General features: G+C 51.9%; 1 protein-coding gene across 2 annotated transcripts in view; it reads right to left on the bottom strand.

Moving 5' to 3' along the window:
- NOL4L (nucleolar protein 4 like) overlaps window positions 1–13,635 on the bottom strand; it is a 126,216-nt gene that overhangs the window by 53,539 nt on the left and 59,042 nt on the right. For both annotated transcript variants that reach the window (XR_004917682.2, XM_036093264.2), the window contains exon 4: window positions 7,039–7,148. Coding sequence is in view for 1 of the 2 variants with exons in the window: in XM_036093264.2 (XP_035949157.1) it covers window positions 7,039–7,148 (110 nt within the window). In the remaining variant the exon portion in view is untranslated. The remainder of the gene's footprint in view (window positions 1–7,038; window positions 7,149–13,635) is intronic.

The following is a 13,635-nucleotide window of genomic DNA, read 5'->3' as shown; positions in this document are numbered from 1 at the left end:
GAAGTTCTGACACCTGCTACAACATGAGTGGACTTTGGACACATTACGCTAAGTGAATGAGCCAGATACAGAGGGACAAATATGTGATTCCACTTATATAGGTACGTAGATAGTCACATTTATAGAGACAGAAAGTAAAACAGTGGCTACCAGGGGCTGGAGGAGGAGAGAATGGGAGTTACTGCTTAATGGTTGCAGAGCTTCTGTTTGGGGTGATGGAAAAATTTTGGAGATAGTGGTGATGGTTGCTCAACATTGTGAATGTACTTAATGCCACTGAATGGTCTACTTTAAAATGGTTAAAATGGGGGCACCTGGGTGACTCAGTTGGTTAAGCATCTGCCTTCAGCTCAGGTCATGACCCTGGGGTCCTGGGATTGAGTCCCACGTGGGGCACCCTGCTCAACGGGGAGGCTGCTTCTCCCTCTCCCTCTGCCCCTCCCCCTGCTTGTGCTCTCCCTTTCTCTCTCTCTCTCAAATAAATAAATAAAATCTTTAAAAAAAAAAAGTTTAAAATGGCAGCGTGCCCGACTGGCTCAGTCTGAAGAGCCCACAACTCTTGATCTCGGGTTTATGAGTTTGAGCCCCATGTTGGGTGTAGAGATTACTAAACAATATAAATAAACTTTAAAAAATGGTTAAAGTGGCAACTTTTATGTTACAAATATTTTATCACAATTTAAAAAAAAAGTGAATGTGGAGCGCTTTTTGGAGTGGGCTTATTACCTCCTACACTTAAGGAGATTGGAACCTGAGAAAATTCCACACTTGGATTATGTTCATTTCCTGCCCAAATCCTTGCCTAGCTCCTCAGTGCTGGCTGAGGAAAGGGCTCTCATGTAGCCTCACTGCAAGGAAGGCCCATGCTCTGCGCCTCTTCCTCGTCCGTCTTTCTTCTTCCTCCTCCTTTCTCCAAACTGGCTTCGCCTCCTAGAGCTGTCACCTCTCAACTCCCCTTACCTGGGCCCTCTTTGCCCAGGGGGGTTTTAAAATAAGCAAACGTCCCCTGAACTGCCTGGCAGGTTCCTGGCCCCTTCTTGCCTCTGTTTTCTGTCTGGGTCACAGCTCCATGACTGCTGTCCCATCTACTAAGAAAAGCTCCTTGAGAACAATTATACTCTTATTCATCTTTATGGCCCTGGTCTCTTGGACAAGGTCATTCACTGTGTCTGTTTAGACACCAGGTGCCTAATGGCAGTAGAGGTCACCGAGATTTCCCCTGTGCTTCTCATGTGCCAGGCGCCGTGCTCAGTCCTGAGCTTGCTTTGCATCATTTAACTCTTGGAATAACGCTGTGAGTTAGGTGTATTATTATTACTCCCAAGTAATAAAGCACCGAGAGTGAAGCAATTTGCCCCAAGTCACACAGCTGGTAGGCAGTGGAATTGGTACCCTCAGCCTGCCTCGAGGGGCGTGGGCTGGCATCCCGGCTAAGAAAGTGCTGCTCCATGCTGGCTGGCTGCAAGGAGCATGAAGGCCCGAGCTCTGGAGACGCCAGGGGCCCGGGGGGCCGGGGCTGTGGACCTTGCAGGCCCCACATGTGTGCTGGGGAGAGGAGAAGGGGAATCCTCCCCCTCCTCTCCGACCCTCTAGGACCCACGCAAAACTCAGCCAGGAGAGAGGCAGGGGAGAGAGAGGCAGAGGTTAATGGAGACAAGTAAAAGCCCCCGTCACTGGGGCTTAAACAATGGAGCAGCTCCGCTTCACACGCTGCTGGGAGAACCATTAAATCCATTAGCAGGACATTAGCGCTGCTTCAGGAACTGGAGAAAGGGGAGGCTGAAGGAGGTGCTGACAGCCTTCCTACTCTGGGCAGAGCAAAGGAATCGAGGGGGTGTGGGAATCAAAAAAGAGCTGATCCAGGGGTCTCAGCCTCCATATCTATAAAATGGAAGTATGTGTCCGGGGAAGGAGTACAGACAATTTGTCCCTCTCCTTCCAGATCTGGATATGATTTCTACATTAGGGTCTCGGTTCAAACATGGGGATCTCAGGGAAGATCAGGATACCATCACCCATAATATGCATATCAAATTGTATGTGTACCCCTGCAGATCACTGAGCATTTGCAAGGTAGAGGTGACCTCCCTCCCAACCCCAGCCCCCGCTCCCCCCCCCAGGCCAAATTCTTCTTGCGGTATTTCCTTAAGCATCATGTAATCATGTATTTAAGGCAGATCCCAGTTCCCAGGCCAAACAAAACCCTGACGTGCTCTGTCAGCAACTCTGCCAAGGACATTTTCCCTCCACCAACCCCACGGACGGCACATCTGTTTCAGTAAGTGTGGAGAGAAGCTGGGCTTGGGGCCCTGGCAGGTGCACAGGTTCAGGGATGGGAGAGATCTGAGTTTCATTCATGTCAGTGGTTGTGTGACCTTGAGCAAGTGCTGAACCTTTCTGAGCCACAGCTACGGGATCTGCCAAATGAGGATAATAATGGGACCTTGCAGAACTGTGAAGGCAAGGGGTAAAGGGTGTGAAGTGCTCCACCCAGAACAGGTGCCTAATTTTATTTATTTATTTTAGAGAGATAAAGAGGGGGAGGTCAGAGGGAGAGGGAGAGAGAGAATCTTAAGCAGGCTCTACACCCAGTGCAGGGGCTCAGTCCCACAACTCTGAGATCATGACCTGAGCCAAAACCAAGAGTCAGACGCTTAACCAACTGAGTCACCCAGGTGCCCCAGAACAGGCGCCTAATTAATAATAATCCAGTGCCTTACAAGAGCACCCACCCAGCTCACTCCCTTGTCCTTCCTCTGCTCCTCCTCTAAAACCCCAGAGTGTTGATTTTGGTTTTCCTTGTCTCTCTCACTGAACTGTGAGAGCTAGCAGGGCATAGACTCTCTTCTGTTCACCACTATCTCCTTAGCACCTGCAGCCATGCCTGGCTACGGTGAGCAATGGATGGATGGATGGATGGATGGATGGATGGATGGGTGGGTGGGTATGTGGATGGGTGGGTGGATGGATGGGTAGATACGGGGGTGAAGGAGAGAGTGAATGACAGGAAAATTATAAAACCAGCTTATTTGGTAGGTAGAAACGTCTAGGCCCAGAGGATAAAGAGGCTCTGATAAAATGGAAAATCAGCACTGGAAAAGCAAAGCAGGTTGTTTGTAGAGGCTAATCCTCTTTCTATTCAATAGTCTGGAAGGCTGGACCCCAAAATATTCACAGTGACCTGAGTGGTGGGATGGTGGCGACTTTTATCACCATGCTTTTGCTTTTGGCTACTGTGGCCAGGTGTTACTTGTGTAATTAAAAGAAAAGAAAACCAAGTTACGCAGAAAAGAAATCCAGTGGCTGCGTGGAGAAGAGACCCTAGTGCTCCTCTTTGGTGTATCTTTAGGGCCCACAGCCCTAAAAGGGGATTTGCCAGCTGGGCCACCGTAGAGGACAGAGGCCTGCCTCTTACCCTGTGAGTGCGGCCCCCCTCCCTGGGACCTCATTTTATCCGAGAACGCTACAGAGCATTTTCCAAGGCAGTCCACGTCTCATGAAGTCTTCCTACCCTGCCCCCAAGAAAATGTATTCCTCGTACGTTCCTTGGTAGAACTAAATGTGATTTCCGTTTTATGTCTTTATAAGAATTTTCCCAAGTAAGGGGGAAAAAAAAGAGTTTATAGGACTACACTCCCCTATTTTCAGCTCAGTCTGGCCACTGAGATGTTAGCTCCTGGGCTCTGTGTCTTAGGGAGGAGATCCTGGGAGGCTCGAGTCTGACCCCCCCAATGTCTTGCATATGGAGGTCACCATAAATATTTGCTGCATTGAATCAGCCCTCAAGAAGAATCTTTTTTCTTTGTGTGAATATTATTAGATTTTCATATTACCTAATATCCTCTGTGGAGAAGGGCCCATTTCCCCGCATATTAATCTGATGCAACTGGACAACACGTAACGTGGTTCTGTCCAGTTCACACATAAACCCCACCTCCTGTTCATTGCCTGCTCCAAGCAAAGTGAGGGGAAAATGTTCTATTTGCCGTACTACTTGTCTCCTGGATATCTCAGCCTGGAAAAAGCGAATTATCGGGATTTTTCTCACCCAGGGTTTTTAGATGTAGAGCTTTGTTTGGCATTAATAAAATATCATGTATCCCAGCTCCTGTTCCTTTAGAATTGGGTTGATTTTCCATACGGCCTGCACGAGTGATTTGCAAACACGATAGGTGCCCTCTGTCAGCATTGCAGGGTCAGAGGGATGCTTCAGGGAACGAAGCCACTTTCAGAGCCTTGTCAGCACATGGGACTTGACAGTGGCAGAGCTGGGCCCCCAGCTGCGTTTGTATAGCAGCCCATTGACTGATCCCAAGGGGAGCCCAACTCTGACCTCCCTGCAGGAGAGAAGCTACCAATTCAAATATATGTATTTTTCGTTCCAACTCAAAGCTGAAGAATCAGAGACCTCTGGGTCCTTGGCCCTTCCTTGCCCCTGCAGAGAAATAATCTGGTGAGCACTGGGATTGCTTGTTTCGCCATGTGCCCAGCTATGAAGAACAGGGACTGCCTGAGAGACTGAGGCCTAGACAGCTCAGGGCTATGTGGCAAGTGCTGGAGCCTGGCAGATGAAAGACCACACGTGCTAGGTGTGATGTTGTTTCTCCTGCCCGGTGTGTGCAAGGAAGGTCTACACCTTTGATCTCCAGCAGCACAAGGGAGAACATTGGATACTGTCCGAAGACCCCCACCTGGGAAACTACGAATGAAGGCGAGGAAGACACAGTTGCCTCTGAGACACCTGCTCTCAACGTCAGCCCCAGCTGGACTCTCAGAGCACCCTGGGGAAAAACACCTTCCCATAATCTGCCTTTCCTTTGTGAGTAGCCCAAACCTCAGCAGGGTAATTCAACCATCTTGTTTCATGAACTTCGGTTCATTCACAGATACCCATCGAGTGCTTCTTTGCCCAGCATGTGTGTCTTCTCCCTTTTCTTTCAGCAACAGAATACCTCACACTTCTGCACCAGCCATATCAGCCTCTCAGATTCTCACGGGTGCTGTCCTCCTTTGAGCCACAGGGCCTTTGCACAAGCTGTTTCCTTGGCCTGGAGCTCTTCCCTTCAGACCTCCTTCTCAGCTCATGCATCCCTTTCTGAGGCAAAGCCCTGCTTTGATTCACCCGTCATGGCCATCTAAGAGTACTCACAGCACCATGTGTTCTCACGCACAGCCCTCATCACAGGTGCACTGTGGTGACTGACTCATCTTTCCCCCCACTGTTTATTGCTACCTGCTCTGAGCTGGGCACTGGTGTGTGATTTTTTTTCATTAGTGTCTGTTTCCCCCAAATCATAAGAAGAACTAGTAACAGTAGTTCCTAAGACTTGTTCCTCCCTAGAGCCTGGCTCATGGAGTAGGGCTCCATAAATATTGGTTGAATGATTGAGTCCTTGCCAATGTACCTAACCAATAGATTTAATTCCCCACAGACAGTAAGAATTTGTATAACAGGACAAACTACAACAGGATCCAGTAATGAGGGATCACAACGCGGGCTACACTGACCACTCCTGGTTCCGGTGGTGATCTGGATCTAGCACCACTTCGTAGGAAAGACAGAGCCGTGAGGCTGTCCTACCAGCTGTTCAGGTGACTCTGCACTTCACGGTGACAGATGAGCACGGTGATAAGAATGTGTGAGAAGCCAGGTGCTCATGACAGTGTGGATGGTTACAGGAAAAGAAATTACTCTTGAATGAGGGTCAGAGATCTCCTGCTGAACCTGCACAGTGGTGTTTAGAGTTTATAACTAGTAACAAAACCCCACCTTTATTACTGACATTCCTGCACAGAAACAATTTTACTGTTGTGAGTTAGAAACCCCCACGCCATTTTCCCCACTGACATTATTTTTGATCATATGACATTTCTTAGGGGTGTCACCATCACAGAATAGACCACCTCAGGTGAAGAGATGTAGGAGATACAGAGACACGAACAACTCTATCACCCAGAACAAAGCTTACTTCCTCCAACCTTCAGGGGCTGGGGCATGGGGGTGGGGGGACACACCATCCCTCCTCCCTTAGGGGAGGGCAGAACGTGGCACATTCAAGCCAGCCAGCTCAAATCCTCGAACCGCGTGCCACAGCCCCAGATGCTACCTGAACACGTCCTGTTACATCACCTCGGAGCTGGCTGTGCTACCAGCACCCACTCTGTGTGCGCATGCTCGGGTTGTCAAGGAGACCAGCAGTATGTGGGACAGCATGCCCCCCAGCGCTGGAAGTCAGACTTTTCGTTGGGGAGGGGGGAGACCCATTCCCCCAGGTAGGCCTCAAAGGTATAGTAGGTTCATATGTCACAACAGATGAGAAAATTTGAAGCCGGAGATGAGAAATTATGACCCTGGTTTTAGGCAGTGGTGGAGGGAGGGGGTGGCATTCACCTAGTCCTTCCCTGAAGGACAGTCATGCTACTTGCTTTGCAAAGGGCTAGAAGGTAGACTGTGTGGGGAGGCAGGCGAGAGTGGTTTTCTTTTCATAGCCTGTTTCCATGGTGCCTGAAAGCACTTGGCAATCTACAGCTGGGGAGTCTTGGACAGCCAGGGGGCCCCAGGGCCTTATCTCACACGGGCCACCCGCCAAGGCCCATCCTTATGGCCCCCCTGGGCTCCCAGAGTGACAGAGGCCACAGGCGAGCAGCCAGGGCCCCTCTCTCACCTCCCTGGGGAAAGGAGGTGAGCGACATTGCAGACAAAGGGCAAAGCAGAGAGAGAACAACTGAAGAGCCAAGGTCTACAGCTCATGCACAACCCCTCCCTTGCTCATGCCCTTGCGGAAAGTTCTACGAAGCATGAGCTTCCTGGGTTTCACTGAAGACCAGGCAGGGCGGTCTGCCCAGCAGACCCCCTAACTAGGAACACATTCTTTCCTTCCCCTCGGCCTGGACGGCAAGGCCCAGATCACCAGATAAGGGCCTCTTTGATTTCCAGTGTGTTTACACATGCTGTGGCCCCACATCTTGGAAAGAACCAACCACATCCAGGCCGGTTAGGACGCTTCCAGGCAGGGCGAGGGGAGACGGACGCCTTACCTGTTCCTGGGAGTTCATCACTCGCAACTTCATCTGCTTCAGGTACGTGGAGGTAAGGGGCATGTTGTAATCGATAATCCCGGAGACCAGGGGAGAGGGAGGTTCGTTTTCTGCAGAAAGAACAAAAGGAAGCCACTCTGAGTCTGTGCCCAGGTTCCCCTGGCAAGCACCACACCCTGTCACCCACACAGAGAACACAGAGCCTGAGGAGGAGGAAGGCACAGGCCGGAGCTGCGAGCCGGCGGCTCGGCTACCCCAGCCGGCCTGTGGATGTGGACCAAAGGTGCTGAGAAGAGGTTGCAGTTGGGGGCCAGTGTTTAGGAAGAGTTCACAGGTAAAAAATCAGGAATATTTGGTGGCTTTCAGAAACGGAAGTTCTGGTCATCCAGGGCCCACGTTCCCACGTGGCCAACAACCACTGCAGCTTTGCCGCAGCCCCTTCTTGCAGATGGGACGGGAGCTTGCCGTTTTGTCATAGTCCCCGCCATTTCCTATGCACATTTTCACGTGAGTATGATACTGGCCAGGCCCTCGAAGACATTTATGCTTCCAGCCCCGGTCTGAGCCAGCTTCCTGGTGCACACATGCCGCCACCACCTGACCCCATCTCCCACCCCCACGGCGTCCCCCCAAAAGCATGGGCAGGTACCATATGGCTCACAGGTCTGGCCCAGGCCTCCAGTACCCGCCTCCCAAATTCTGGTCCCTCCTTAATCACATGGAGAGGAGACCTGGTCCTCCCTTGTCCTAAAGATCAAAGTAACACATGTTCTTTTTGTAGAGCATTTGCAATGTGTGGAAAGATGTAAAGAAAAAAAAAAAAAACAATAACGGCACTAAGCAGCTTGGCATATGCTTCTGTTTTTTTTCTTTCCTATGATTTCTCTTCCTTATGTACTTGATATTAAAATGCGTACAGAAAATTATGTAGTCCGCTTAAAAAAATTTTTTTTTTTTTGCTTAACATCATCATAGTCATTTCCCCCACCATCAAAAATCTTGTTTTTCTTTGCAGATAGCATTTCTATAGCTGTGTACTATTTTACAATAATTTATTTAAGTCATTCACTTACGATTGGCTACTTAGGTTGTTTCCTATTGGGGGTTATTAAAAACAGTACTAGAGGGAACATCTTTGTGCATGAATATTGGTATGTATTTCTGATTGTGTCCTTTGTAAAGATTTTATTTATTTATTTATTTATTTATTTATTTATTTATTTATAGCACGGGCATGCGTGCAAGCGGCGGGAGGGGCAGAGGGAGAGGGAGACAGAATCTCACACAGATTCTGCACTGAATGCAGAGCCTGATACGGGACTCCATCTCATGACCCCAAGATCATGACCTGAGCCAAAACCAAGAGTTGGACGTTTAACTGACTGAGCCCACCCAGGCGCCCCTGACTGTGTCCTTTTTGGATGAGTCCAAAAAATGGAATTCATGGGTCAAAGGGTAGGACTGTTCCGGGACAGGGAAAACCCCCGGCTAAGCTGCCTCCTGCAGGGGCTGCTGCAGTGGACACTACCCACCCATTGTGTTCTGCATCTTAGCTGCCACTGGGGGTGCCCCAAGGGACAGACTTAAATGGCACAGGAATAAATCAAGGAAGATGGGGAGCATGATTAAAAGGGAGCCTGTAACCCTTCTCCCCATCCCAGCTTCCTCTTCAGATGTCTTCAGACACCTCAGATGACCAATCTCAAAACCCTGGAGTCACCTGCTGGGGCCTGTCACCCTAAGTGGGGTCTCATTCGGTCCGTTAGTCACTTGACCCTGCTTCACCCTCTGCCTGGGGAAGAGTCTTGGTTACCCTGTTCTCTGGTCTCCTTTTCCTGCCTCCAAGACTCCAGGCTTTTGGCCCAAAGCTCCCGCCAGTGCCTAGTTCTCTTCAAGGGCTGGAATTTGAGCAGTGCGAGAAGGAGAAGCAGGAGCGACTTCTGGGCTGGCTGAAGCCTGCCCTCCACCTTCGCCGCCGTGCTGGAGAGATGGGCTGAAGAGCAAGTGGGTGCCGGGGCCACGGTGGGGGAGCCAGAGGCCAGGCCAGGAAGGTCCCTGCAACCTTGAAAACACTATGCTGAGTGAAAGAAGCCAGATGCAAAAAGGCAAATACTGTATGCTTGCACTTGGATGGAATATCTAGCATAGGCAGACTCGCTGAGCCAGAAAGTCGAATAGAGGTTATGAGGGACTGGGTTTTGGGAATGGGAAGTTATTGCCTCATGGGCACATGGTTTCTGTTTGGGGTGGTGAAAACGTTTTGGGAAACACACAGCGGTGATGGTTGCCCAACGGTGTGAATATAAATAATGTCACCGAATGTACACTTAAAAATTATTAAAATGACAAGTTTTATGTTATAACTTACAATAAAGGAAAAAAGCCCCTGCAAACAAGGGGGTGAAGCTACCCAAAGGGGACAAGGGAGTCCCCTGGTTGATATGGATAAAACAGCCCTACAGAAAGTGGAGTCCGTGTAGACTGGGTCTGGGGGACTAGGGGTGTCCTTTTGAGGTGCTTTACTTCTGGGACCATACAGGTTGAATAACATTTTTTATCAGGTTTTATGAAAATGCAGAACTATGTTTTGCTTTTTGAAGCTGTGTTGTCACACTCAGAGTTTTTGTGTTCTTTAAGGAAGATTTTTGTTCTTCGAGGAAGAACTAAATGTCACTAATATCTCAGAAACTGGCTTAAAAATGGGCTGAACTTTTTTTTTTTAAATAGAGATTTCCTCTTGGTTCTGTGGCAGAGGGTTCTGGTCCGGCTGCACATTGGCGCCTTCGAACAGACGCCTGGCGCTGTGAGGGAACTAAAATCGGTTTCAGTGTCCTTGGGTCCTCTTCTTGCCGCCCCACCCTCAGCCCAGACTTGACCTCCTGAAACCCAGGGGCATGTTGGGACCTGCCTCCCCGCAGATCGACAGGGTTGGAAGCACTATGTGAGGCAGACATTTGAGCAACCACATTGAAGACATTTGAGCAACCACATTGAGATGGTGTCACTCAAAAGAGCCATGGTTCCTGTTTTAAGATCCTGGGTCTTCAGACAGAGAATTCTGCCATTTCCATTTCATTTCCTCAGAGACATGGCTGTCTGGTGAAAAGCTGTGAGCAAGGCCGCCCTCGCCTTAAGGATGGCTGGTCAGAGCTGCAAAGGAAGACCTCATCGAGTGTCGTGGTGACGCTCCGTGTTTGGCCATCCATGGAGGTCAGCCACTGTGTTCTTTTTACTGATGGACACCCCTGGCCTGCCACGACTGCTTATGAGAAGGTATCTTTAATAAAACCAGGTACAGCCTGGTTTAGGGGGAAAAAAAAAAAAGCAATGGCTAGGATGGCACTCTCAGGAGGAGGGAGGAGGGGTCTTCCTTGGCCTGTTCCCTCCCCAGCATGGCCACAGCTCAGAAACCACCTCCAGTGCCCAGAGGCGAGCTGGGAGGGCTCAAGAAGAGGAGCCCAGCCGCCCTGGGCACACACACACAAATCCATCAGAGATCCAAGGGCAGTGAAACGTTCGAGCCTGTGCCTCCAGAAGTGAGCGTTCTAGCGGGGAGGCAGGACCACGACGGCGGGGGGGGGGGGGGGGCATTCCAGGTGAGAGAAGGTGCCAGGGAGCTGGCGGTGGGACTGCGGTGAGGAGAAAGGCAGGCAGGGTTTGGGGCAGTCAGGAGCCCCACGGTTCTGGAGGTGATAAGTGGCTCACATCAAGAGGATCGGCTTGGTAGGAAAGAGGTGAGGAGCAGGGGCCAGCGGGAGCTCTGTGGAGTCATGCGCTCACAGGTGAGACGCATGCCAGGCTGGGCATAAGCTCAGGTGGACGCATGAAGGGGTTAGCAGCGGCTTCCCTGGGCTCTGCTGAGACAGGCCAGCCCCCGCTGTGGTCAACACACAGAGCAGCCACGCCTGAGCCGCTAAAAATAACCTGATACCACTGGTGAGGTAGGTGTTCGCAAGGGTCACAGGGCCACAGGTCCAGCAGGCTGCTGGTGAGAGAGGCAGAGGAACCTCTCAGAGAAATGCCTCAACACTCTTTGACAAAGAAAACAGAAACCTGCCCAAGTGCTAGCCTTGGTTTTAGGGGCCTTGGAAATAATCGGGGATGTAGAGTCCCGACCCTAGCCAAGCCAAGGGCTGACCTCCACAGCAAGCTCCAATGGCATGCATCAATCAAGGCAATTTTCGGAGGAGGTAGTGGGTCTTGCTCCTCCAGGTGCAGCACATGGGGGCAGTTCTCTCGAGCTTTCACCTACAGAATGGAAGAACTCAGTCCAGGGACACCCGTGGCTTCCGGTGCCAATGGCCAGTCACCCAGGCGGGGCTGGATGTTGAAGGATGTGTGCATCAGGAGGGCCCGGAGGAGTCACGAGACCAGCCAGCCTGTAGTGGTGTTCAGATTTGGAAACAGAGACCCGAGGCCTGGGGCTGGCTCAGAGGGTGATAGAAAGCCTCTTTCCCAAGGATGTGAATCAGCAGAGCAGCAAGTATTTAAGGAGCACTGCTGTGTGTGCATTCGGGGTGGGGAAGGTGGGGGAGCCCTGTAGGCACAAGCCCTGCACTCAGCAGGGTGGGACTGATGACCAGTCCATTAGAGCCCAGGGGAGGAAGAGCTTGGAGGACTCTGGAGTAGCTCAAGATGGCTTTGTGGAGAGAGAATCTGAACAGTGTTCAATCACTTAGCTGACAGCTACTCAGCACTCCTTAGGAGTTCCACGCAGACCCTCCTGCTCCAGGAGGTGGGTACTAGTATTTGTACCCCCATTTTACAGATGAGGCACCCTCCCTCATCTGTAAGTACAGCAAGTGAGTACGAAAACTGGGCCAGGCCAGGCCAGCAACCAGGCCAGCACAGGAAAGACTGCAGGGGCAAAGGAAGCAGCTGGAATGGGGTCACCTGGGCGGGGGACAGGAAGGCAGGATCTGGAGGGGCCAGGCACAGAGGGGGTTGGAACCAGACAGAGTCTGGGCCTGGTGCAAGGGAACCACCACCTGAGTGGACGATTCTGTCTCCGAGGAAGGGCCCCTGCAGGAGATAATTGGGTTGCCCACCACTAACTCCTCGTTTGCGGCCATGCAAATAATATTTTGTTGCCTCAAAGGAAACCGGAGCGTGCCTGCAGAGGCCCCTTTCCCCAGGAGCTGGGGCTGGTCTGAAGGCACACCCGATTCTCACTCTCTGTCCCCTCTGCGCCTGGACTCACTCAGGGGTGGTGGAAAAGGAGCGTGGAGCTGGGAGGCCCTGGAATTTCCCATCCTTGGACTTCCTGATCCTCGGCAGCCTCCTTTGTTTGTGCTCCTGGCGCTGGGGGAGGGCACGGGACTGTCCAGGCCTCCACGCTCCGCCAGGGACAAACTGCTGAGCAGGGGAGGCTGCTTTGCTTCCTTTCTTTCTTTTTAACACGAGGCCAGGAAGCCAGGCATTTTCCCAACAGCCCCTCGAGAAGTCTCCATCCTGTTCCTTGTCCCCCTCCTGCCCCACCTTCCTGGGACAGGAACACAGGGCCAAGTCTGGGGCCTGGGGCAGGAGAGGGAAGGGGTGGGGGCTGGCATGGCAGGGGTGCCTAGGAAAGAGCAAGCAGTATGGCCACATCCCGAGAGGCCAGCATGGCGGGAGGAGATCAGATCTGCAGACTCTTAGCTGGGGCAGGAGAAGAGACACCCTGCCAGCTGGCCAGGGTGGTCCAGGCAGCTAATGCCTCTGGCCATTAAGCAGACAGGGGAGCCTTTTAGACTCGGAGGCTCTCCACTAGCAGCTTCCAGAAACCAAGCCCTTCCCTTTTGCGCAGCATCCAGGTTGTATACCCAGGGTGCTCACCTAGGTGGGGTGACTGATCAGGTTTCTCCCTGCGGAGCCCCCTGAACATTGGCATTCTTGTGCCTGGACACCGTGGACAGAGGGTAGGGGGAAACAGGCTGATGTTTCCCACGTGCCTGCTGCATCGGGTGCCCTCCAGAGTGGGCTCCCTTAATTCAGCTGCAAGAGGCAGGCATTCCTCCCACTTTGCTGATGATAAAATAAGTTCTCCTGCCTCCTGGTGGAGCTTGGACAACTGATTTCACCGTGACACTCGTCTGTGCCTCATTTCCTCAGTGGCAAGCTGGGACAGATCCCTTATTGGATCTTGGAAGCTATTATGAGCAGAGAGGTTCCCAGCCTGCCACGGGGCACTCAGCAGCGACCAGGCACCACACCCAGGCGGGCTGGACAACCCCCCCCCCCCCCCCGATACTTTGCTATGGGCCACACTGTCTCCCACTCCCTCCGTGTCTCCTCCTCCGCTTGCGTGGGACTGTCCGCAGGAGAGCAGCATTCTGCCTGCCATCTGCAAGGACTGTCCCATGCAGGCTTACGCTGCCTGCGCTCTGTCCTGCCAGGAGCAAACCCCTGGAAAGACAGGCTCCAGCACAGAGCCCACAGAGCTGGTTGATATTCTAGGCGGCTCCCTCCCCGCGGCGTGAGTGCTCACATTCTCTCTCACTCTCTCTCTCTCCCCCCCACTTCTCCTTCTCCACCTCCCTCCCCTCCTTCTCCTCCCTCCTCCTCCCCGGGCTTGCGGGCATGGTGGTGGCAGCCCAGAGAAGGCACAGGCTGCTGCTG

The sequence above is a fragment of the Halichoerus grypus genome, chromosome 10 (assembly GCF_964656455.1).
Source record: "Halichoerus grypus chromosome 10, mHalGry1.hap1.1, whole genome shotgun sequence".
NCBI classification, from domain to species: domain Eukaryota; kingdom Metazoa; phylum Chordata; class Mammalia; order Carnivora; family Phocidae; genus Halichoerus; species Halichoerus grypus.
Note: the sequence above shows the minus strand (reverse complement) of the source record. Positions and strands in the feature narration are given on the sequence as shown.